At 48.4% G+C, this 22,924-nt stretch overlaps 1 protein-coding gene across 7 annotated transcripts in view; it reads right to left on the bottom strand.

Annotated features, from left to right (window-relative positions):
* HIVEP3 (HIVEP zinc finger 3) overlaps positions 1-22,924 on the bottom strand; it is a 171,900-nt gene that overhangs the window by 46,587 nt on the left and 102,389 nt on the right. For 4 of the 7 annotated variants that reach the window (XM_065650327.1, XM_065650326.1, XM_065650332.1 and 1 more), the window contains 3 exons: positions 22,082-22,176; positions 8,094-8,158; positions 1,132-6,797 (listed from right to left, as the gene is read on the bottom strand). In XM_065650327.1, coding sequence (XP_065506399.1) covers positions 1,132-6,252 — 5,121 coding nt within the window. In that variant the 5' untranslated portion in view covers positions 6,253-6,797; positions 8,094-8,158; positions 22,082-22,176. The remainder of the gene's footprint in view (positions 1-1,131; positions 6,798-8,093; positions 8,159-22,081; positions 22,177-22,924) is intronic. The other 3 variants (XM_065650328.1, XM_065650325.1, XM_065650330.1) reach the window with 1 other exon arrangement.

The following is a 22,924-nucleotide window of genomic DNA, read 5'->3' as shown; positions in this document are numbered from 1 at the left end:
CTGCAGAAGAATGATGGAAATGCTGAATAGAAATAGAGATTGATTGAATCAAAGTGACTCTACTGCGTATTTTAAGACATATTTATAAGCAGCAGCTGCGGCAGTGATTATGATAAATTTAATATTCAGAGTTCATTTCATGATACAGAAATAAAATGAATAATCAATCAATATAAATTGACTTGATATGAATATCAAATTGCAAAATCTTTAGAGCGATTCTGTTTGCTAATCTACATGAGCATGATCCGGATTAAAGGGATCTGTATGGTTCAGCATTAATCAAATGGGAAAAGTCTGGCCTCAAAATGAGATACATAACAGCAGGCAGCTACCAGAAGTGTCTTAAATACTTATGTGCCATGTGGCCAGTTCCTTTGGTGAGCTCCGCCCCTGTGAAACCCTTTGCCTTGCTCCTCTAAATGCCAAAGACCAGGTATAAAATATCCTTAGATACCTAGAAAAGCAGGTACGCAGCTAAGGACCGTAAGTAAATGGACCAAACGACACGGGTGTTTTAACAAGACTCCACGTCTAACCTACTGAGGCACTTTTAGAAATGTCACTGCATGCCTTTGCGCTTCTTTGGAGCCCTAAATACACTTGCAAATCTCCCTTTAATATTTTTAAGTACTTTTAAGCATACCTCTCCATGTTCATTAATGCGAGATCAGTAGATGCACAACCAGACAGAATCCCATTTCCCCAAGGTAATCCTTTTTCATTTATAACATGCAAAATGTAGGGAATTATAACAGCATTTACGAGGAAAAAAAAAATTGTAAAGCTATTTGAAATATCAAGAGAAATGCAAATCGAGTGTAATCCTTTGTGCTTGAGCAGTGGCAGTTCCTGTGCGGTGGTGATTCCTACATGCTCTTTAGATTACAAGGCAAGTAGAAACTGGAGAACAGCAATATGGCACATTGCCCTGGAGAAGGCTTGCATTTTTTTTTCTTATTACAGTGGGTTTTAGCTTCATTCTAAAAGTTTCACCGACAACAAGTGCTTACCAAACTGAGAGAGGGGTGAATAAACTCCTATTAAACTAAGAACAGCAATTCCCCGGCCCTCATCCCCCTCTTCCCACGTATCCAACTGGATGAGGAGAAATAGATAGGATTGCGTTACCTCTGTCATTTTTGGCTTCCTGGAGCCGGCCGGGACCAGCCTGCCCGCCTCTGGCCGCGGAGCCGTAGCCATGGTGTAGGTCTCCTTGCTCACCTTCTGCTTGGACCTCAGGAGGGACAGGGCTGCTTTGGTGGAGACCCCCGGCAGGTTGGGGTTATACAAGCTGATACACCAGCTGGCGTACACTGAAGAGCGTCGGTCGACTTGCTGGATGTGATTTGGCTTTATGTAGTTTAAATAGCACCAACTGACATTAGTGGTTGTGTGGAGGCTGGGGAACTGGAGTACCTTCTTCGTGTCTGTACCTTCTCGAGACTTCATTGCACTACGAGGGACCTCAGAGAGAGGTGCAGGGCTTGGAGGGTTTGGTGGAGGCTGCTCCACCACTTCTTTGGAGTCTTCTTTCTTCACGGGTTGCGAAGGTGCCTTGCTGAGGAACTGCTTGCCAGCTGGCTGCTCGTACTCTTCCAGCGCCTCGAAACTTGGAGAACCTGAATGGGACACAGCTTGCTGCAAAGTACTTGGGATTTCCTTTGGCTCCGACTGCTCTAAGGACAAACCAGGTGGTGTTTCAACCTCGACCCTGCCTTGGCTTTCTGCAAGAAAGTGAGATTTATCCTGCTTTTTCCCTTCCTCTGTTGCGCTGGGTGGCTTCACCACTTCCAACTTCTCTTCTGCTTCCAACACTTCCTCCTCTTTCACTCTCTTCTGCTGTTGTGTTTCCATTGTCAGCTCCAAGCTGCCAGCTGGAGAGAGCATCCTTTTACTTCCACCGACTGTTGATGGGCCTCCTTCCAGCCCGAGGACGCTGTCTGACGGGGAGGTGAGTGGCATGTAGCCTTTACGTTCTGGCAAGGGCAACGGCACTCTCAGATACGGGCTCTGGAAAATGCTTCTTTGATCCTCTGTGATCATCTGTGCCAGATCGAAGCCCAGTCCATGAACATCGGCACTACACACCAGGGTACCCTTGGGTTGGCGATCATCGAAACTGGGGAGAACAATAGAAGAGGAACTGCACTGGGACTGAGTGACCAGGATCTGGGAAAGCGTTGTGTACATGGCAGTCCCGTAGGACGGCATGTTTGTCTGTATGCGAACGGGGACAACGAGAGACACCATTGGGTCTGAGCGCGTGGGAACAACCAGCTGAGATGTGGATATGGACACCGAAGGACTTGTCGTGCAGGTCAAAGGATGCAACCTGCTGTCGGCGCCATATTCTGTGCACAGAGAAAGACTGGAGGTTCCTGCTGCTGGGAATAAACTGGACTTGATCGGCGACAAATGTCCACCAGCTTCACCCGGCAACTGGAGAGCAAACTGAGACTGAAGAGGCAGAAAAAAGGCTGAAGGGATGGGTGAGGAGCCAGGGTAATGCACCGGCAGGAACGAAGGATGCTGCCTGAACGGCACCTCGGCGGGGTGAGACATTAAGGGAGGAGCGATGTGGAGCGGGCCCGGGTGGATGAGCGTTTGCGGGAGGGGCAGTGGCGGAGTCTGAAATATGGAAGGAGGAATCTGCGGCATGGTGAACTGAGCGGAGAGGATGTCGGACATGGTGTGCGCGGCGAAGAGCTCTGCAGACTGCCCCGGCTGCGGCAGGAGGTGCTGGTACGGAAGGACAGAGACCTGTGGGGACATGAATGGCTTCTCATGCAGCGGCAGCTGTGGGACGGGGTGGTGAAACACCTGCAGAGCTTCTGTGTACGGCTGGGTGTACGCCGGCTCAGGGCTGTCTTTCGGCTGGCTCTTTTCACCGGGGTAGGAACCATGAGAAGGCAAAGGGGATGAAGATGTCGGCTGATGGGGCAAACTCGTCGAAGGAGATTTACTTGAAGAAGGAATTGGATCTTCTGTGTCTGTCCGGGCCGCCGGGGCCGGGTCTGGTTCGTGCTCGGGGTGTCTGGTGAGGGACGCTTGCCTCACGAGGAAGCATTTCCTTCTCGCCTGGGGAGCCGAGGAGGCCGCGGGGCCGGGGGTGGAGGCGGGAGCGGACGACAAGCTCCCGTAGTCAAATGATTTACTGCGGGTCTCTGACATCTGGGAAGGATGGGACACATTCGGCGTCTGCTCAGAAGCAGATCTCCGCATTTCCCTGGAATGGTGGTGGTGGCTCGGTACCATCAGCATATGCGAGCCAAGGCCGGGAGGCTTCGGCTGGGACTCGGAGGGCTGGCTGGTCGACTCTGCCTTGCTGTGATCGTCACGGTCAAACGAGACAGAGTGGCTGGAGCCGTGGGACATGCTGCTTTCCTGGCTTGGGCTTCGGGTGAGAGAGACTGATTCGAAACTGGACTCTCCAGAGGACTGAGCCATCTCTGCCAGCCGCAGCCGCTTCTTTTTTGGTGGGAGTTTCTCCGCAGGGAGCTGAGAAAGGGTCTGGCTCCTCTGCGGCCACTGAAATTCCTCCGTTTTCTCTGGCTCTTTTGGAGGAGGCTCCGGCTCCGTTTCTGGCCTGTCCGGCTCTTCCGTGACCAGAATCTCAGGGACCTGGATGTTGGGCTGGCGCACCAGCCGGGGCTGCAGGGAGTGGGGCGGCCGGCTGTGCTGGGTGGCCGGCTGAGACGAGAACTGCGACAAGGGCTTCTCCTCCGCTTCCAAGCTGCTCGCCTGCTCGATAGAGTCAGACTTCTCAAAGGAGCTCGTATGCTGGATGACAGAGATCTCCTTCGAGGTCGTTCTTCTCTCCTTGCCCTCCGCACTTGAAGCCGGTTTGGTATTCCTGGAATGAAAGCCGGCGCTGACATCAGAAGGTGCGGATTTACCCGGGTCTGCTGGTGACTTAATGGATTCGCGGGTTAGGTTTAAAGCGACATCGGATGATGCTGGGTTTGCAAACTGAGTCCCTGCCGCAGTACTGGAGGAGGGAGTGTCAGACAACTCGAAAGCTGGAGGCTCCTCATCGTCACCGAGACTCTTTTCCTTCCGCCTTTTTCGGAGCGGAGTGAGCTCCAAGGTGCTCCCCAGCTTGTAATGCATCATCTGGGGCCACGTGTCAGGATCCGCAGCACTTTTCTCGGTCTCTGAAGAGGTATGGGAAGTGGAAGAACGAGGCTTAGAGAGCTGCAGTTCTGAACAGTAGTATTTCTTATGGGCTTCATAATTGTCCCTTTTCTTATACCGAGCACCACATATGTTACACTCATACATGAACCCTTTAGCTTTCGGACCCTTCCGTGACTTTTTGGTAAGATCGCTTTCCTTGGTTTCAGGCTCTTCGGGAGGTTTGGAAACAGTTTCTTTGTTCGCAGAGCTAACCTCCTCCGAGACATATTCTACTCCCAAAGGTAGCTCAATAGCTGGTTGTCGCTTTAGCATTCGAGGATGGGAAGAAAACGCTTGACTGCGGCTTAAGACTTCAGGCTCCATGATGTGATCATCGAATGAATAGCTACCGCGAAAGGTGTGTGGGGAGCTTATAGTGCATGCAGCAGAAGGCATTGAGTGGCTTCTTAGGAGAGGCACTGTCTCTGTGGCACTGTGGGATTGCTGAAGTGACAACAATGATTGTTCGGGCTTAATTTTTTCGCCGTGGGATGTCAACACTTTGGATGCATCCAACTGGCTACTGGAACCAGACTTGATATCAAACTGAAACGGTTCTCTATATACACTAGACTTTGGAGATTCAATGCTGCTACGTCTAGATAAAGAGCTTCTTCTAGGCTTAACGCTATCTATTTCACTGGTATCTACAACAGCTTCATTAATTGTAATTAGCTTAGTGATGTGTTCAATAACCTGTGTTCTAGGCACAGATAAGGGTACCATACTAGGCTTCTCTTCGGTAGACAGGTGTGGAAACCCCTGGGTTGTGTTTGCAGCTAACGCCGCAGTCCTTTGCCCAATTCTACCACATTTCCCAAAAATAATTTCTGCATAAGATTTTGCATTAGTATTTGCTGGGCTGATCTGCTGCTCTGCGCTTTCCGACCTTGAAAAGTAGCCTGACTCGGTGCTCCCTTTGCTCCCGGGGCTCAGGAAAGCCTGTTCATCTATGACCTTCTTCCGTTCGCTCAAGCGGAGCGCGAGCTTCTGCTTTATGGTGTGGGTATCTTCTGATTTATGGCTCAGAGCGTGGTCTGACGATGGCTCCGCGAACTGGGTGCTGTCCTCAAGAGACTGGGACATACTGGAATGAGACAAGGAACAGCGGTCGTGGCTGGAGCCCTGGCTCCCTCCGCTCAGCAAACTACCGGGCAACAGTGGGTGCTTCTGCCTGGGCGAGAGCTCTACCGAATGGCCCGACATCGCGCCCGTCTCCTCCTCCGAATCGGTGCTTTCTCCTTCTGTCGGCTCTTCAAAGTCCTCCCCGCCAATCCTTTCCATTTCCAAGCTCGACGGATACATCTCCGTCCCGATCCCTGAGGCCAGCCCAGCTTTGATTCGATGAGCGTGCGATTTCCTATGTTTATACAAATTGCTCTTAGTCTTAAAAGAAAAGCCACATGGAATGCAAGGGTACGGCCTCTCACCCGTGTGTGACCTGATATGTTTCTGGAGCACACTTGGCTTCGCACAAGGCCTGCTGCAGTACTGGCAAATGTATTTGCCCGGCTTCTGAGGTTTCTTTTCCTTCTTGTGCACTTCCTCGGCTTGTTTTAAGGAAACCTGCGACGGGCGAGGGATATAGACCTTTTGAACGGACGGCATGTCCTCTGCAGGAATGATCGGTGAGTGGGAAGGTAGGAGCTGGCCGTGGTGAGAGTGAAGCCCGGGTGACGAAAAGGAGCCGGAGGGACCTGGTCGTACGGGATCAACTAGCTGCCACGTGGGACCCTCGAGGACGTGCTCCGGTTTCCCAGGAGACATGAATGCTGGTGACAGGGCGTGCTGCTGAAGCTGCGAAACGTGGGGAGGGTGGTCAAAAGAGGAAGGCTTGGCTTGCTTCTGATGGGCAGTCTTCTCCTGAGCCTCCTCTCTCGGGATCGGCAAAGAACCAGAAAAGTGCTGCTGCGATATGATGTCTCGGAGAGGGGCTCCTTGCGAGGGAGCGGAGCTGCCCTGGTACGTAGCTGTGGATGAAATACTGGCTTGGAAAGCCTCTCCTTTGGGAAGCCTCTTTCTTGGACTTTCCTCAGCCTTTTTTGTGCTCTTCTGGCTTTGTTCAGGATCCATGACCTTAAAAGGGTCTTTGAATGCTATTTCGGGAAGGTTTTGGCAGGCTTCATTTATGAATAATAAAGGTCTCTTCTGTAGATTCCCTGTTTCGCCTGCATTTGCTACAAAGCTGGAGCCACCAGGAGATGGTTGTTGATTTAAAATTTTACTAAAGTGTCACTAGTTTCTATTTGATTCAAAAAAAAAAAAATGTTTCAAGGTCAATAAAGTTCACATTGGTAACACATGACAAACTACTTCAAAGAGAGAAAACTTTCCAAAACGTTTAGTCCAAATATTTTCCTTGTGAACTTGGTTAAGGCTTTAAACCTTGCCATTTTATTTCAGTTGACAGTGGCAAGCCTTCAAAGTCAAGATGCAACCCACAATGTGTCTCTTGTTTGTTATGCAAACCTTTGAAAACTTGAGACTTTAGTGCTCATCTCAAAATGATCTTTTTTTCCTGTGCAAGGAAAATAACACTGAACGGTGTATGTCCCCCTGTGTCTTCCTTCTGTTCCACTTTTGAGTTCAAAAGCCTTGGAAAAGTATTTCCCACATTTCTGTAATTACATCCAAAAGAAAACGAACAGAAAAAAATTACTTTAGCATTTGTATTTAAGTAATTAAATGCTGCTACTTCTATAGAGGATAACAGTAAATATTTTGCACAAAATACAGAATAACTCATTCGATGCCTACCATTCATGAGACGTTACTTTTAATGGTAATCTAAACGTAAATTATGTGAAGTCAAACCTCAGGGACTCATGTTCAGTTTAACGCACACATAGCCTGGCTCTGTAGCAGTAACCAAAGACAGTAACTTGAAACACAGTTTTGAAAAATGTATTAAAATGTTTTCAAACTTGAGTCCCTTCTAATCTCCCGCAAACGTTTATGGTTTTTCAATTTTTATAACTGTATTTCCCTTTCAAACAGACTACACAGTAAAGCTGACCAAACACAAAGCACTGCCTAATGTAGCACATACATTCTCTGACAAATAGAGCAAATCTTTTCTGCCTAAAATCCACTCTTAAGCTTGCAATCATCTTCAGTGTCATTTACAACAGCAGGTACAGGGAAAGCACACACACTCCTTAACTGAAATGTTGGCTCTTTCATTTCCTGCCTTTTGCTACCAAACGATGGTGCAAATCCAGCTCCTACAGCATGCACGTATTTCACACTGGCGGGATGTCGAAACTGGGGAAGCCCTTCTTCCCAAGAATTTGCATGCGAGGGTCTATCGATCCTACCACCCTGTCAGCAAATACACTTGTGTCCCCTCACCAGCTCCGTTCCCTTCTCTGAACTCGCTCCAGCACCTCAAGCTCTTTCCTATAGTGAGGGGCCCAGAACTGACCCCAGGATTCCAACCTGCAGAGACGCATCTGTGGGAAAACAGATCTCTGTTTTCAGTAGCTCACGATGTCCTTACCAAAAAAATCCATGCTTTAGAAAAGCAGACAAGGTGATGGGTAAAGCACAGGGCGGTTGGGCATTTTGCTACCTGGAGATCGTGGTCTCTGCACCTAGGTCTCAACTGTAGCTTTGCATGAAAGGGCAGATGCCACCTTAGACACTCAAGGTGATTTATGATGGAGAGAGATTTACAACGCAAACAGCAACAGTAGATCTCCTGTCATCCCCTCTTGTAAGGAGACTCAGTAATATAAAACTCTGCTGCAGCACTGTGGGGACTCACCAGGCAAAAAATTCTCAATTATATTGAAGAAAAAGCAAAGTAAACCACACAAACAGAAAAGCAAGTCCTGTTCCCAAGCCGAGTCCACTGCAAAGGGCGGTGCACACGTCCAGGGGAAGTCAGTAGGGAAAAAACAGAGACTACTTACAGTGGATTGGGTAGTCTGCAATTTTGATGGCGTCTCTCTTTTGCTTGTCCGCGATTTAATTTGGTCTGTAAAAGAAACAGCACGTTGGATTCATAATGCGGGTATATTAAAATGCCATCTCAGCAGCGAGCACACAGGACTTACACCAGGTGCCCTGATGGGGAGGATTGCCTGGTAACCGCAACAGTACACAAACTCAGTCCCAACAGCTGGAGAAGCCCTTGGTGACTAAATTCACCTCCTCCGGCGCGTGTGCCCTGACGGCGACGTGCACGCGTGCAGAAAACGCATTGCCGAGGGGTTTTCCTGCTCCGGGCCGAGGCTGCGCGGAAGCCAGCGCCCGGCGGCTGTGCCGGGCAGCAGCTCCGCACCCCGGCGTCGCTTTCGGGTCTGCTCCGAACTCGCCCTCCAGCACCTCAACTCCAACCCCCTGCAACGTGCCGCCCCAATCTCCATTACAACCAGGGGCGGACACGCAGAGCACGTTTTACTCCTTCTCAATGGCAGCTGATTGTTAGAAAATAAATATTTTTTTTCAAAAAATGATTTTTTCTGCCTTTTCTTTTTGGAAGCAGCAGCTTTTTGCTTTAAAGCTACAAACTCAGGCGTCTACCAACTCGATTCAGTCATTTGATTCTTAAACCATTTTCACACGTGCAACATCTGCCAGGTTGCTGTAGACCTGCCGAGGGGAGAAGACAATCCAGTGCTAAACTCAAGCGACTTGGGCTCAATTCTCACTTCGGTTACACATTTCCTGTGTGAAACTGGGCAAGTCGTATCATCTACGGTCCGTGTTACTCCCCATTTCTAAAACGGGGATAGTTCCGTATTTCACAGATGTGTTGTGAGTCACCCATTAATGTCTGTGAGGCCCTCGGATCCTACGGGAAGGGCGAGACCCACAGTGATAAACAGGGATCCATATAACGAGAAACAGGCAGGAAGACATCCAGGAGACTTTCTCTGCTCATTAAAATCTCTAGAACTGAATGCTGTGCTTATTAACTTTTATTTATACCCCACATGGCTTCAGCAACTTCCCCTCTCACCTTTTCAGACAGCAAAGGGCACCGGTACCCGCGCCACGAGGAACACAGACGGACAAAAGCGACTTTGCATTTTGCCAGGAAGGCATACGCAAAGGGTTAACCTGTTTTCATAACTTAAAACCGCTTTTCCAGAAAAGCATTTGAGTCAGAACACAGCAATTATTGCAAAATCTGCATATTTTAGAGCTAAATATTCCCCAAAATATCACCATTGAAACGAGAAGAAACAAGAGAAGGCAGCAAGCCCTGCGCAGCCTGGGGAGCGTCGCCAGCAGAAGGCAGGATGCAGGAAGGTCGCTGCACCGCCAACCCGCCGTGGCAAACAGCCGAAGCAGCAGCCGGGAGCTCCGCTCCCCCCGGTTACACTCACAAAAAGCAGAAGACGCGGCGGTTTCACCCCCCTCAGAAGCCGCCACTCGGCTCTGCCCATCCAGGGCAAACCCCTGGTAGCGTTTTAAGGCCGATCCAACCACATGCACATTGGACGGGCGTGACAATATACCACTCATATTCCAGAGGGCTTATTTTTTGTTCGTTTCTTTGTTTGTTTGTCTTCTGCACATTTGTAACGCAACTAATTCTGTTTTCTTGCAAACGAAACTTAAGAAAACCAGGTTCTCTCGCAATGGCTAAGACGACCCTCAAGAGCCATTCAACACTGGTGACCGTGAAGAGGGACTTTGTGCATCGCCGTTGTCTCCTCCAGAGGACTGTAAACATCTCTGCTGCTTTCACTTCTCACACGCTCGTTGGTGCAAGAAAGTCATTAGTAAACTAATATTTTGAAACTACTGCTGAGTAATGATTCTTTCAAAATTCATCTGAATTGAACGCTCCAGACCTGCCAAACCAAGAGTGGGAAGCCAGCTCTTGGCAAGACGGGGATTCTTTCCAAGGCAATGTGTCTTGCATGCAGCTAAAGCAGTAATTGCCTTTCCCCAATAATATGTTCCCCCTGCTGAGACTTATGGTTAAACTCATGTATTGAGAAACCTTCCAAAACGTTTCTACATAGTTTCAAACCACAGGAGTGGGAAAAAAAAAAAAAAAAAAAAAAGACAAAATAAAGGAACAGCTACAGTTCAGATGGAGTTTATGATTTGTGCTCCATTTCGTAATTGCAGGGTGGATCAGTGGGGAACGAGCTTTCAGCCAGTACCCCAGGCCCTGCTCTCCTGGCCAGCAGGCTTTGCAGAGATCAGATGAAAACGGTTTCCCTGGACTTCCTGCTGAACCTCTCCCCGAGGCTGCCTTGCCGTTCTCCCACGGGTGCTCACAGCCCCTCTGGACAGTCTTGCTGAGCATGAGAGTCGTTTCATACAATTATAGAATGTGCTGAGCTGGGACCCACAGGATCAGAGTCCAACTCGTGTCCCTGCACAGGACACCCCACAGGTCACCCCGTGGGTCTGAGGACGTTGTCCAGTCTCTCCTTGAACGCTGTCAGGTTGGGGCCGGGACACCTCCCTGGGGAGCCTGTTCCAGTGTCCAGCACCTCTGGGTGAAGAACCTTTTCCTCATGTCCTAAACCTCCCCTGGCACATCTTCTGCCGTTCCCTGGGTTCTGTCACTGTCCCAGAGAGAAGAGCTCAGCCCGGCCCCTCCTGCGCCCCTGCTGAAGCTGCAGCCCCATGAGCTCTGCCCTCAGCCTCCTCCATTTGCCTTGTGCAAAAGCCAACCTGTTGGTGAACAGCAGACATATAATGCAAAACCCAAGCAGATATAGGGAGTGCCACTGATTATTTTGCTGTGTGAGAAGCAGAATCTTGCTTCAAGATGAAGCTTGCACTTCTGCAGAGAGCACACACAAAGCCCAGACATGACATGGAGTGAGGTCCTTCCACATCACTGGTCCTCAGGGTCAGAAAATTGATCCTGGTTCCGTGTGTTTACTGGTCTAAGAGCAGCCTCAGTTGCTCCAAAGTTGGAGGGTGGAAGTTTGTATCTGCAGCTGGTCACTACTCTGCATCTCCTGCCCTGAGGAACCGAGTCCCGGCGACCCCTCCAGGGCTGGGACGGAGCAGAAGGAAGCGCCAAAACCTTCAGGGCTGCCAAAACATTCAGAAACAGATAACAGGCCAACTTGCAGACATCATACTCAGTGCTGTCTCACGGCGTGAGGCTCCGGTTTGAAACGGCTGCTGAGATGAGGGGGGGATCCCAGCAGAGCCGCCGCACCGGTGCAGCCAGGCTGGGCTGCAGACCCACGGGCTCGCACTCAGCACAGCTCACCCAGTTGCTGGTTTGCATGCGTAGGAGTCTGCGCTCGCTGCACACATCTTGTCGAGCCCTATGCAAATACCTACCAGACCCCCTACGCAAATATCTACCAGACCCAGAACCCAGCCGCACCGCGGGCAGAGAGCATCATCTGCATTTGGGAGCCAGAATGAATATTGCAGTAACACAGCAGTGATTTTAGCAGTCAATGCAAAAAAATGGACCCCAAATCAACTACCAAAATGGAAACAAGTTCCTCCAAGCACCTTTCATATTTCATTTTACCCTGTAAGGATACACAGCGCGTCCTGCTCACACACCTGGACTGCGCTGCCCCTAAGGGACCCGATTTGGAACCTTTTCTCTTGTTGACCTCAGGACAACGGTGAATGGAACAAGGGGCTACCCAGCAGGCAAGCCCGCAGCTCCCTAAATTAGTTGGTCAGGTAATCCCTAGGTGAAACAGAGCAGAACGGTACCGAATGACAGCAAACAGGCAGCAGCAGCAAGGAAGACATGACTGTGTAATAACGGGTTTAGCTCCCATTCCTTGCAGAGTACTCCCCAGTGTTTATACACACGGATTTTACCACCCGTGACTTAGACCCCACGCCAGACTGCATCACCCTCCTGCCAGGCTCCCGATGGGTTTGCCCTGAGCACGGATTTGCAGGACGCGGATGGGATTTGCAGGACACAGATAGGATTTGCAGGATGTGGATGGGATTTGCAGGATGCGGATGGGATTTGCAGGACGCGGATGGGTCGGTGATGCTGCCTGCAGGGCACAGCAGGTCTGTGGGACTGAACGAAACCAAATGAGGAATTGGAAGACAATCAAAACAATAAAAAGAAACTTTTAAACTGACAATTCCATCTCTGTTCCTTGATAGTTTTACTCTGCGAGCTATTACACAAGCTGGTTTTTTGTCTCGATAATAAAGCAGAAGCAATTAAGCAAAATGCACTAAAACTTCAGCAAAATAAAATTAAAACAGACTCCAAGGTTATTATATAAACTCACTAAAATGACAAAGTGATCTTTCAAGCTGGCATCACAAAAAGCTTCAAGTTTGCTTTGAATACAGAAGTGAGAAGAAGAAATGCTGCAGAAACCACCTTCAGCATCCTCTGGTGATGCAGAAGCAGGATGTAGTTGTTGGAATCACTGCATCTCTCCACAGCCCATGATGAGAAGAAAAAAAATCAGATCTTCCTAAGCAGCACGTTACCTTCTGGACACAACATCAATACACAACACTGTATTACGCCAGCCTGTATCTTATTTAACCAAACACAAAGAGGAGATGCGGAAAAATTTCTGTTTAAGTGACAGTGAAAAAACCCTGGAATCTCAGTGGAAATAATTCAACAAGGAAACTTCCCCCACCGATTCAGGACCAAAGACAATGGGGTTTTTCCTATTCTCAATGAAAAGAAGGCCAGAAAGAGAAGAAAAGGGTCCTTTTATTCCCTACAGGCAAAAAATAGAGCTGCTGATCCTATCACCAGGCTGGCAACCTCCTATTTACAGAAACTGTCTTGACTCGTTGGGAGCATACGCTGAAATTCATTTAGATTTTGTCACATAACAGAAATGGTGAAAAAAAATAGAAATCCATATTAGACACCCCGAGCAAGCGCCTGCCTGTCCCCAATGCCACCCTCATCGTGAAGAGCTTCCTTGGTAAAGACTTTGCTGTGTTTTCCTTACGTGGCACGGGAACTGGTAGAGGAGTTGGTTTAATCGACACGACTTTTCTCAAGATAAATATTTTCTCAGGCGATGCGGAGCTGCTGAGATGCCGTGCACCGACAGATAGAAGCAAATCTAGTGACAAACGCAGAACCAGCCGCAATAGACGGTGCAGCTCGCACGATTTCTCCTCCTCAGCGATGTGTATCAAACCTCACTTTGAAAAGATAATAAATACAAATATCCTGCAGATGTCCGTGCGCGCACACACACACATATATGTACGTTACTGATTCCACATTACAAGCTGCAGAGCTCTTTGCAAACAGCTACGCAGGGTGCGAAGACACGTGGCCGTTGAAGACCCTGGTGTTCCTCACACCGGTGGGTGGAGGTTCGGAGGGAAATGTCACGTTCCGGGGCTCTTGTGCTGCCGGCAAAGGCCAAGCCAAGTCACAAAAAGCAGAAATAATTTTAAATCAAGATACGCATTTAACAGGAAAGAAAGAAAAAACCATGCCTGAGTTTAGAGGGAGTGTTGTTAGCTTTGCAGGAAGAAAAGAATCAAGTCTGGACAGTGTTTGCTTCCTTGTCATCACGAGCTCCACAAAACTCCCTTGTACGCACATACAAAAACACACCTTATGCCAGTGAAATGAAGCAGCATTTAATGAGAACCAGAAAGTGTTTTGGTTAATTTCCAGGTGATCGGCCTCTTATTAACAGATACTTCTTGTAGATGAGTGCAAATATTTACACAGGGACCCCATCAGCTGTGTGTCCATCTATTCTGGTTTTTCCCCTCGTAAAGCTGCTCCTCAGGAATCCACAGCACCAGCACTCCCTGGGGAAGGAGAGAAAACCCAGAGCAGGATTTTCCAGGTCCTCCCCACCTCGGACAGGATCTCCTCCGCACCACGGCCTCCGCTCCTTCAGATCCAATCGGATTAAAGCGTCAATCAAAAACTCCCCATCCCTGACTCCTACGCAGGGATGCAGCCAGACCAAATATTCGCTCCAGCATCTGCTGCTTCCAAGGCATTGTTGGGGCTCTACCGGAGCGATGAGGTGGCTTTGGACGAGGAAGCTGCTCTCTGCTTTGGTGGAAAAAATTTACTGAGCGTACAGCAATGCGGAGGGACAAAGAACAATTTTTTACCAAAATGAACACCTGGAGATTTCTGCCTGTGCCCGAGATACAACAGGCATTCCTAGATTTAAAAGCCAATTTAAAACCCGAGAAGCCTGGTGCTACCTTGCCCTTTCCTTGCTCTGAGTCTCTATGCTGCTTCAGACAATGCCGCTTCCTTACACGTGCCTTCCCTCTATCTCTATACACATTTGAGAGCTCCAAGCAGGAACACACTTCAAGATGCAGACCTGGAGTACAAAAACCACCACGACATCCAGTCCGACGGCTGCAGGTCACGCGTGGGATCCCCCCAGAAGAATCTGCTCTACAGGACTTGCAGCCTCACCCCACTCCCAGCCAACCCTGCAAGAACACTGAATTTCCCAGCACGGGAACGGCCTTGCTGATTACATATAGTTATATAATAAATTCTTATTATTATATATATATATTTTTTAAATCTATTAAGAGGCCAGCATTCCAGCTTTAAGCCTGAGCATTAGCAGGCGAAAAAAAGAAGAGCTCCAGGCCTTGATGGGAATGAAGCAGCGCTTCATTTCCTGGCGTAGGGCTGGTTTATAGCTCTGTCTCTGCAGACTCTGGCTTTGGGCAGCAGATCGCAGGTGTTGTCTTTTGTGTGCTCGGCAGCTGAACAGGACAGTTCTGTCAGTACAAGTACAAAACAGTGGGGGACAGGTTCAAAAAAGGTGTCGCAGGAGGTTTCCGCACCTCCCCAAACAGGCGGCTCCGGTCGCATCTTGCTAAGGGGCGGAACTCAGGGATCTCTCGTTACCGTAACGAACAGCGAGGCCGGGTCGGGAGAAAGAGTTCACGGCTTTAAACAGACCAGTTGATATAGTCGCAAACACCCCAACGAGCTTCCAGCCACACCAGCCCTGCTAAAGGTCAATAACACTACGAGTTTTGTAAGACCAAGTCATTAAAAGAAACGAGTGGCTCTGGTGGGAAAACGAGGCGCAGTGGGAGAAAAGTCCCGGGAAAGGGAAAAAGGGAAAAGGGCCGGTAGCTGCTGGATCTTCTCTCCCTGCCGCTCAGCCCTTGCTCAGCAAGTCAGGTTGCAAGATCAGTAATTCTCTCCACGCGTTTCCTTTCGGTTGCGATCTCCGTCTGCGGGTGCGCGGGGTGTGCCCCGCATCGGGGCAGGATGTGGCCCCACACCTCTCCTGCACAACACCCAGTACCCACCCGCAGCAGAAACCCTGCAGAAAAACACGGCGTGAAGGGCGCTCAGGTGGCCCCCCAGCTCCTCGGTCACCTCCGTGAGCCACCCAGAGTGTCAGCCGTCCACTCCAGCTCTCCGCGTGGCTCCCCGCACCCTCACGGCATCGCCGGGGGCTCCTCCGTCCCGCGGGGCTGCACACCAGAGGGTGATGCCGCAAGGACGGTGGAGACACAGCAACCTGCCCCAAGCTGGGGTGGAAGACGCTGAATCCTCCCCCAGGCTTCACAACCCCCCCCCACCTACCAGACCTGCTCACCCCAAACCAACGGGGTCCGAAGCTGAGGGAACCCAAGCAGTTAATTGGCCATCTGGGTAGGAACTGTCTTCTGAGGAACCTGAAATTATGACTTGGGTTTGCTGCTTTGCAAAATTTTCCTCTTTTGAGTCTCTTGCATTCATTCATGACCACCGGTATAACCGGGGGCTGTAAGTGTGGCCCTGCCCTGTTCGCAGAGAGAGGATGCTTGGCAGACAAGTACCAACCTGACCACACACCCAGAAAGAGGGGGACGTGCCTTCTCCCCCCCTTTCTTTTCCTCCTCCTCCAAGTCACTTTGGAAGACACCATTCCTTCCCAAAGCAAAAGTAAGTGGTATTCTTAAAACCATTAAGAGAAGGGTCCCAGAAATACAAAAACTTATTGTCCAAGAAAAGAGGGAAGAAGTTCAAGCCTGGATGCAAAAGTGTTAAATTAAAAATACATGAACTGCATGCTAATTGCACAAAAGCTTGTTTGTTTTCACAGTGAGCTTCTGCACAGCTCACAAATCAAATACTCTGACCTGCGGGGGCTCCATGGGCTATTCTGTGATGCCAAATCCTAACAGCAATGAACTGGTGTGCAGTTAGTCCAGCATTTGTCTTGGAATTTCTATTCTTAGCCTCAAACTGAACAGCAAACAACATTCATGCTCACATTTATGAGGCAACATAGAGAATTTCAGGAAAACAATTATACTGTAGTCAAGGCCCTTGATTTTTTTGGAGTAAGCATTTCCAGGGAGATTAAAAGGTTGATTTGCAAAATGTGATGCCACAATCTCACATGGTCTTCAGAGATCCTCAAATGTTAACAGCAGAAAACAGAGTGATAAATTATAGAGCCTGAGCTCCTGCTAAACACAAGTTGCAGAACCTCTCCAACACTTCTGCATCAAGCTCATTGCTTGCCCTTGAGCTTCAATATCTGTTATGAAAATATAAAACCGTCTTGATTTAAAGACTACAAATTTTGGTAGAAGCAGCAGTTCTCAGTTAAGATGTTCCAGTGATTGATTTCTTCTCTGCTAAGGTTCTGTTCCTTTTTTTCTATGCTTACTTTGTCTCGCTTCATTGCCCAAACCCTGCACCTATAAAATTAAATACCAGATTTTTTGTCATCGTCACTTTTGCTCTTCAAGGAGAAATACCCCGACTATCCCAAGCCAAGAACAGATCTTTGTGGGTCCTTCCTCAAACCAGCCAGATATGTTGTAATTCCCCACCTACAATTACTACTTGAGATCTATTTGGGGTAAGAGAAACATACTTTAAATTTTAGCCCTTACACAAACCAGAACAAAGAGAATTCTTGGAAACATGCTTCTTTTCAATCAGCCTTCTATACATCTTACACGAACTGTGGAGCTGCAGCGGGTTTTGCGGTCTGCAGAGCCTGGGACACTGTGGAACGGCTTTTGATGAGCAGCAACGGTCAGGAGCCAGAAACCATCCTCATTTTCTCTGGTCACTGAGACCCTACGGTGCTGTAGGTCGAGGGGAAAAAAAATAGATATTTCTATTCTTTGCAAACTACTCAACATTCCAGTACCCATATCTGGCTATACGTCAACGGAAAAAAGCATATTATATTTCCTGTAGCGACAAGATTTTTAAAATGTTATTCCTAAATACTGCAAGCAAGGAAAAAAAAGGGGGTTAATAATCACCGAGCGCACAGTGCCCAAGACTCGAAGCTCAGCACAACGCAACCATCAGCCCCTGTGGTTTCCCTGTTAGCGTCCCAGTGCACAGCTCGAGGACGCGGTATGGGGGCCGTCGGTTTTAAAGCTATTTTCCAGTTACTTAAAGCAACAACAGACCTGCAGGGCTATTATAGCAATTTAAAAAGTAAACCTAACCGGGAAGCAAATTTGGTGGCTGTTCCATCTGGCTGGCAGATTGAACGGAGCACTCGGCATTTTAGGAGGGACTCGGAGCAAGGTCAGCCGTTAAGCTCAGCCGTTAAGCTCGGCTTTGGAGCCGCGTCCCCAGCAGCGCAGGAGCAGGTTCACAGAAGCCACTGTATAAATATTTTGCTGAGCTGCAAAAGGAAGAAGCTTCCCCAGCCGGGCCTGACATGTGTCACGATGGGTTCCCAGGCACAATGCTCAATGAACGCCATTATACGAAAGGCTGTTTATTTCCCATTGCAAAGCGGCTGCCAGAACACACAATCACGCGTCTTACCCTGCGGGCTGTCACAGAGAAACTCCTCTCCCAAAGAGAACGAGATGATTGTGTCGGGATTAACTCTTTGGCAGCGGCAGCGGGACTTCCCCGGTCCCTCCAAGTCCTGACCGAGCAGCACCGGGGGCACAAACGTTGCCATTGATGCCACCCCACATCCCGGTAAGCTAATTAAAACTCTTAATTTCAGCATGGACAGGTGAGATCAGGGCTCTTTCCACTTCTTCATTATCTTGCGCGCTCATCGGCTTTGATGCTCTGCAGATGATGGAATGAGGCAACACAAAGAACAACCTTATCTGAAAGGGCTGTAGTGCTGGGCAAACCTAATCAACAGCTGAAGAGGTTTTATTTTCCTGAAGTATTTCGTTTTCACTCAGATTGTCATTTTCTTAATGAAGATAAGTGAAGGAAGCACCAGGTTGAAGAACTTCTATCGTTGCAAATAAAAACAATATGCCTCTGCTCAGCCTCAGCAAAGGTCCTGCCTTGCACACTTTTGCCTTGATAATAATTCTGATTTCCTTCAACTGCTTTTGCATGGGGGTGACTGCTGTCTTTGAGGCAGCCACTCCTGAAATGCACAGTAAATAAGATCAGAATTAGGCCTAATTTGACCCCCTCCTCCTACCCCTACTGCCGGTTTGGAACTTAACCAATTTATTGAGCAGTATGTCTCACCCCAGCATCCCAAGTCCAACAGCAGCAGATCGCAGACAGCCTCACGAAACCAGAATCGCATCACTGCTGTATCGCAGCTGAAACACGGGATCCTGGAGAAGTGCTGCACGACCGGCTGGTATCGGAGCTGAGCCCAGACGGCCTGTTTGGCCTCCTCTCATCATGATAAGCTCCTCTTTTTCCATTCTACAGAACCACGCTGTTACTTCTTATTCGATGTGACAATGCCATCAGCTCTCCGAAGGACTGTGGGACACTGTCCACGTACCGAATGTGTCGTATTAGCTACCAGACACCTCCAGGAAAAAGAGTTTCTCTGGTGTTTAATGCAACACTCGAGCCTTAGGGGAAAAGCCAGCAACAGCAGAACTAATCGGAAAAGTCACCACGGCCACATAGACCTTCATGTACGATCAGCAACTCACCTACGTTGTTTCACCCCAGGGTAAAACCAGTAAAGTTCACCTTCTTTCTATGAATCATCCTAAGAAAACAGCCCCGGTTAAGACATAAAACACTGCTGCCACAACACCAACTTGAGCGGGAATTTATTTTTAGAAGCAGCTTAAAATAGAGTGTGTGTTACAATGTTAAACACCATTGCCTCTCTGTTTGGTAAAGGATGACCTGAGAGCGGTGATAGGCACCCCTGTGCCAACGGGCACTTCGCACCCTGCACCGGGACTCCTGCACAGCACCGCGCCGAGAGAAACCACTGAAAAACGCCCAAAAATGGTCTTAACACCTCACTGCCAACATCATAATAAGATGCTGGGGCTTAAAGACAGGAACATAAAGGGATGAGACAAAGATTTTGCAAACCTCTTCTCCGAAGTAGCAAGTGATAGGACAAGGGGAAACGGCCTCAAGTTGTGCCAGGGGAGGTTTAGATTGGATATTAGGAAAAAATTCTTCACGGAAAGGGTTGTCGGGCATTGGAACAGGCTGCCCAGGGCAGTGGTGGAGTCACCATCCCCAGAGGGGTTTAAAAGGCGTTTAGACGAAGTTCTTAGGGACACAGTTTAGTGCTGGAGTTGGGTTATGGTTGGACTCGATGATCCTGAGAGTCTCTTCCAACCAAAATGATCCTATGATTCTATGAAATAAGAATGTTATTTCCCACTAGAAAGTGAAAAGAAAAAGCTGCATGTTACCTCGGGGAAGGGTTTTGGTTTCTGACAGCCCCCCCTGGGTCTGAAACAGACTCTGACGCAATGCGGACTCTTGGCCTGAAACACCACTGTCGCTGGGAAACCAGGCCTTGATGCAAAGATTTGAGGACTTATCCTGATCTGGCACCTTCTGCACCAGTAACATAATGGAAAAGGAAAGCAAAAGAGCCCTTGGCAGCAGCGTGCGTCCCTGCAGACATGCACCCCAGCACTGTGGGGGCCCTCTCCCCAAAACAGGCTCCAGCTGACTCCTGACACAAGGCCTTGAGAGGACATCGCATCCTCAGGTGTCCCCCAAAAAACCCTGCGGATAACAATATCTCTACCAAGAGCAAATATGTCTCTGCAGGCCACACCGTGTCCACCCTGCACCTCCTCGTGCTCTTTGCCCTTTTGTGGGAGAATTTCTCGGTGAAGACACTGTCGAATCCTGGCAAGATCAAACCTGACGGATACACCTCAAAACCACCAGAGGTTCAGGGCACCGTGAAACCAATTAAGAAAAGCTGAATTAAGACAAAAGGGAAAACAGTAATCACACGGGATTTGCAAGCGATGAGGAAGAGACTCTGCGGAGAAGCCACAGCTGCTGCTTGGGGCTCCGCGACATCAAACCTTCCCGTTCGACCCATGGAGACGTAGCGGTCACAGCGTCCGCACGGCTGTTTTCACAGGGAAAACCTTCTGGTCTTTCAGACTTGTAAAACTCAAAGCCAATCTTAATATTTTGTTTGAAGCTTTCCAAGGAATAAATAGGAAATGAGAATAAAGGGATGAATCTGGTGGAAAATTACCTCATTTGACATACTCGTCTGCAGCCTTCGCTACGGGCGGATACATATGGGCAAGCACATATGCAATGCCATACAGCTTTGTTTTGCGAAAATCTGAACAGCTTTTCAGAAATGGAAAACAGTAAAAGAAAGAAGCAGTAAAAAAAGTGATAGGAAAAATCAGTGGCATATGCAAGTGAGAAAAGATACGGCTTTTGGTGAGATACACAAGTGGAAAATTACAGAAAGATTGTTCCAGAGGGAAAAAACCACGTACGTGTAGGATGGGGCAAGGGTGCTACACAAATGTGGGGGTTCGGCCCTACCAGAAGATCAGGAGCAGAACGAGGCAGCTGCCAGGGGGAGATTCGGTACAATTCTCAAAAAAGCAGCTGCAAGAAGAGAAGAAACATGTTTGCAGACATGAGCACAGGGCAGCTGGGCCACCTACAGATGGGCAATATGGGAAAGGGGACAGGACAGGGATTTGCTGGCGACAAAAGATGTAAGAGGAGATGGAGAACTAATGGACGGTTCTAAATGCTGGATGTAACATAATTCTCCCTAAAAGCCCGACCAGCCAGAGAGTTATTTATTTATCGTTCACTACACCATGTGAAACAAGTCAAAAATATTACTAAAACTCATAAAGGTTTAAACAAAACTCTTTAGATACGTCTTATCATTTCACAAAAATAAAAACCAGGCAGATAAACTAATCCTAATTAATCTGATTAGGATTATTGCAGCAGTAAGAATAATTTACTGGCACCCTAAGCTTTTTTCCTCCTCTCTTCAAAAAGAATTCCCTTTGTGCACCTGCTTTTAACACCACCATGCTAGATAGCACAGCCAAATAGAATTCCATTATGGTCAGGAGAGATTTCATCCACTCAGTGAAATGAATAAACACAAAATCATTCACATTATGTACTCTCTACAGTAATATTTAAGGCTTTTTCCCCCCACGTAAATCAGTTTTATGTAGTCAGAGTCCTTGAAAACATCAGACTGCGAGTCTTTGTTCACAGAACTTCATTTCTTCTTAAATTCTTGTAACTTTGGGAAAGACACAGAAGGGGGGCCTAGAAATCAGCATTTCTCCCGCAGGCTCGCGCTGTGATTCTAATGCAATTCCGGCCTCCTGTGCCAGAAATCCTAATTCACTATCACGTCTCTGAAGTCTGAAGTGAAAAGCAAGTAGAAATTATTTTTCCCATTTAGGCTTCAATCTCCAGAACCAGATGTCGCAGAGGAGACGAGGTTCGAAATCTGGAGCTATTCTGACAAACACGTACAGGTAACAATGAAACCTGGCCTTACACTCCTCCTGAGGGAGAAACGAGAAACTAATTCTCATCTGAGTTCATTTAATTACCTTTGGGGCCCCTCCACCACTTTTGCTTTCATTTCTTATTTGTTAAACACCAACAGTTACGGGCACATAACCAGCGACTGTCCACTCTATTTCCAGTCTCCATGGGCAGCATCTGGCTCTGCCCCCTCTCCTGGCGCTACCACAATTCCGCATCTTTATAACTGATTGGAATGATGGAACATGGTATGCTTACTAAAACTGCTGCTGAAACCAGGCTGGGACAGGCTGCAAGTACTTCGGAGGCCAGGATTAGGATTCAAAATGGTCTTGATAAATTGTAGAAATGGTCTGGAAAAAAAAAAAAAAGAAAAAGAGAAAAAGAAAAAGACAATTCAGGAATGATGGGTGAACAGTGCTAAGACAGGAATAAGCAATGACACGGTCACAAAGGAAATAAATATCAACTCACAACGTTGGCGTTTTTTTGGAAAAGGATCTCAGGATGACCATGGATCACAAAGTAAATGGGAGCTGAACACAGTCATGTTACTGTACCAAAACCAAACACCACACTGCCATACACAGAGGGCTGTGCTGCTCACCAGATACACAACGGGAAATTTTCATTTCTGGAGCGCTACTGAAGTTCCGAAATTGGACACTGCATTTCAACAGAGTTGAAGAGAAAGTCGCAGTTCAGACAGCAAGAACGATCAGAGACTGAGAAAGCACAGACTGGAAAACCTGGGGTTGCTCTTCCCCAGATTCAGGACCCTACACTTGCCCCTGTTAAACTTCAGGTTCTTCTCTGCCCAGCCCTGCAGGGGCCCCATTCCGGCCCTCGCCCCCAGCCAGGACAAGACGCAGAAATTAAATGAGCGACCGAAAGCATCCAGGGTCTTGATCGAGCAGCTGAGGACAGGAACCAGCACAGCCCCAGGTCTCGGGAGGGAACACAGCTCCGAGGAACTAAATTTCTGTCGTGGCCCACTAACAAGGAAAAGAAATAGAGATGCCCCGTTTATGTGCTGCTTCACCCTGCTGACAGGAAAGCGCTGGAAAGGGCCATCGCTTCTGAGCTTAATTACATCCGATG

Source organism: Caloenas nicobarica, chromosome 23 (assembly GCF_036013445.1).
Source record: "Caloenas nicobarica isolate bCalNic1 chromosome 23, bCalNic1.hap1, whole genome shotgun sequence".
NCBI lineage: Eukaryota > Metazoa > Chordata > Aves > Columbiformes > Columbidae > Caloenas > Caloenas nicobarica.
Note: the sequence above shows the minus strand (reverse complement) of the source record. Positions and strands in the feature narration are given on the sequence as shown.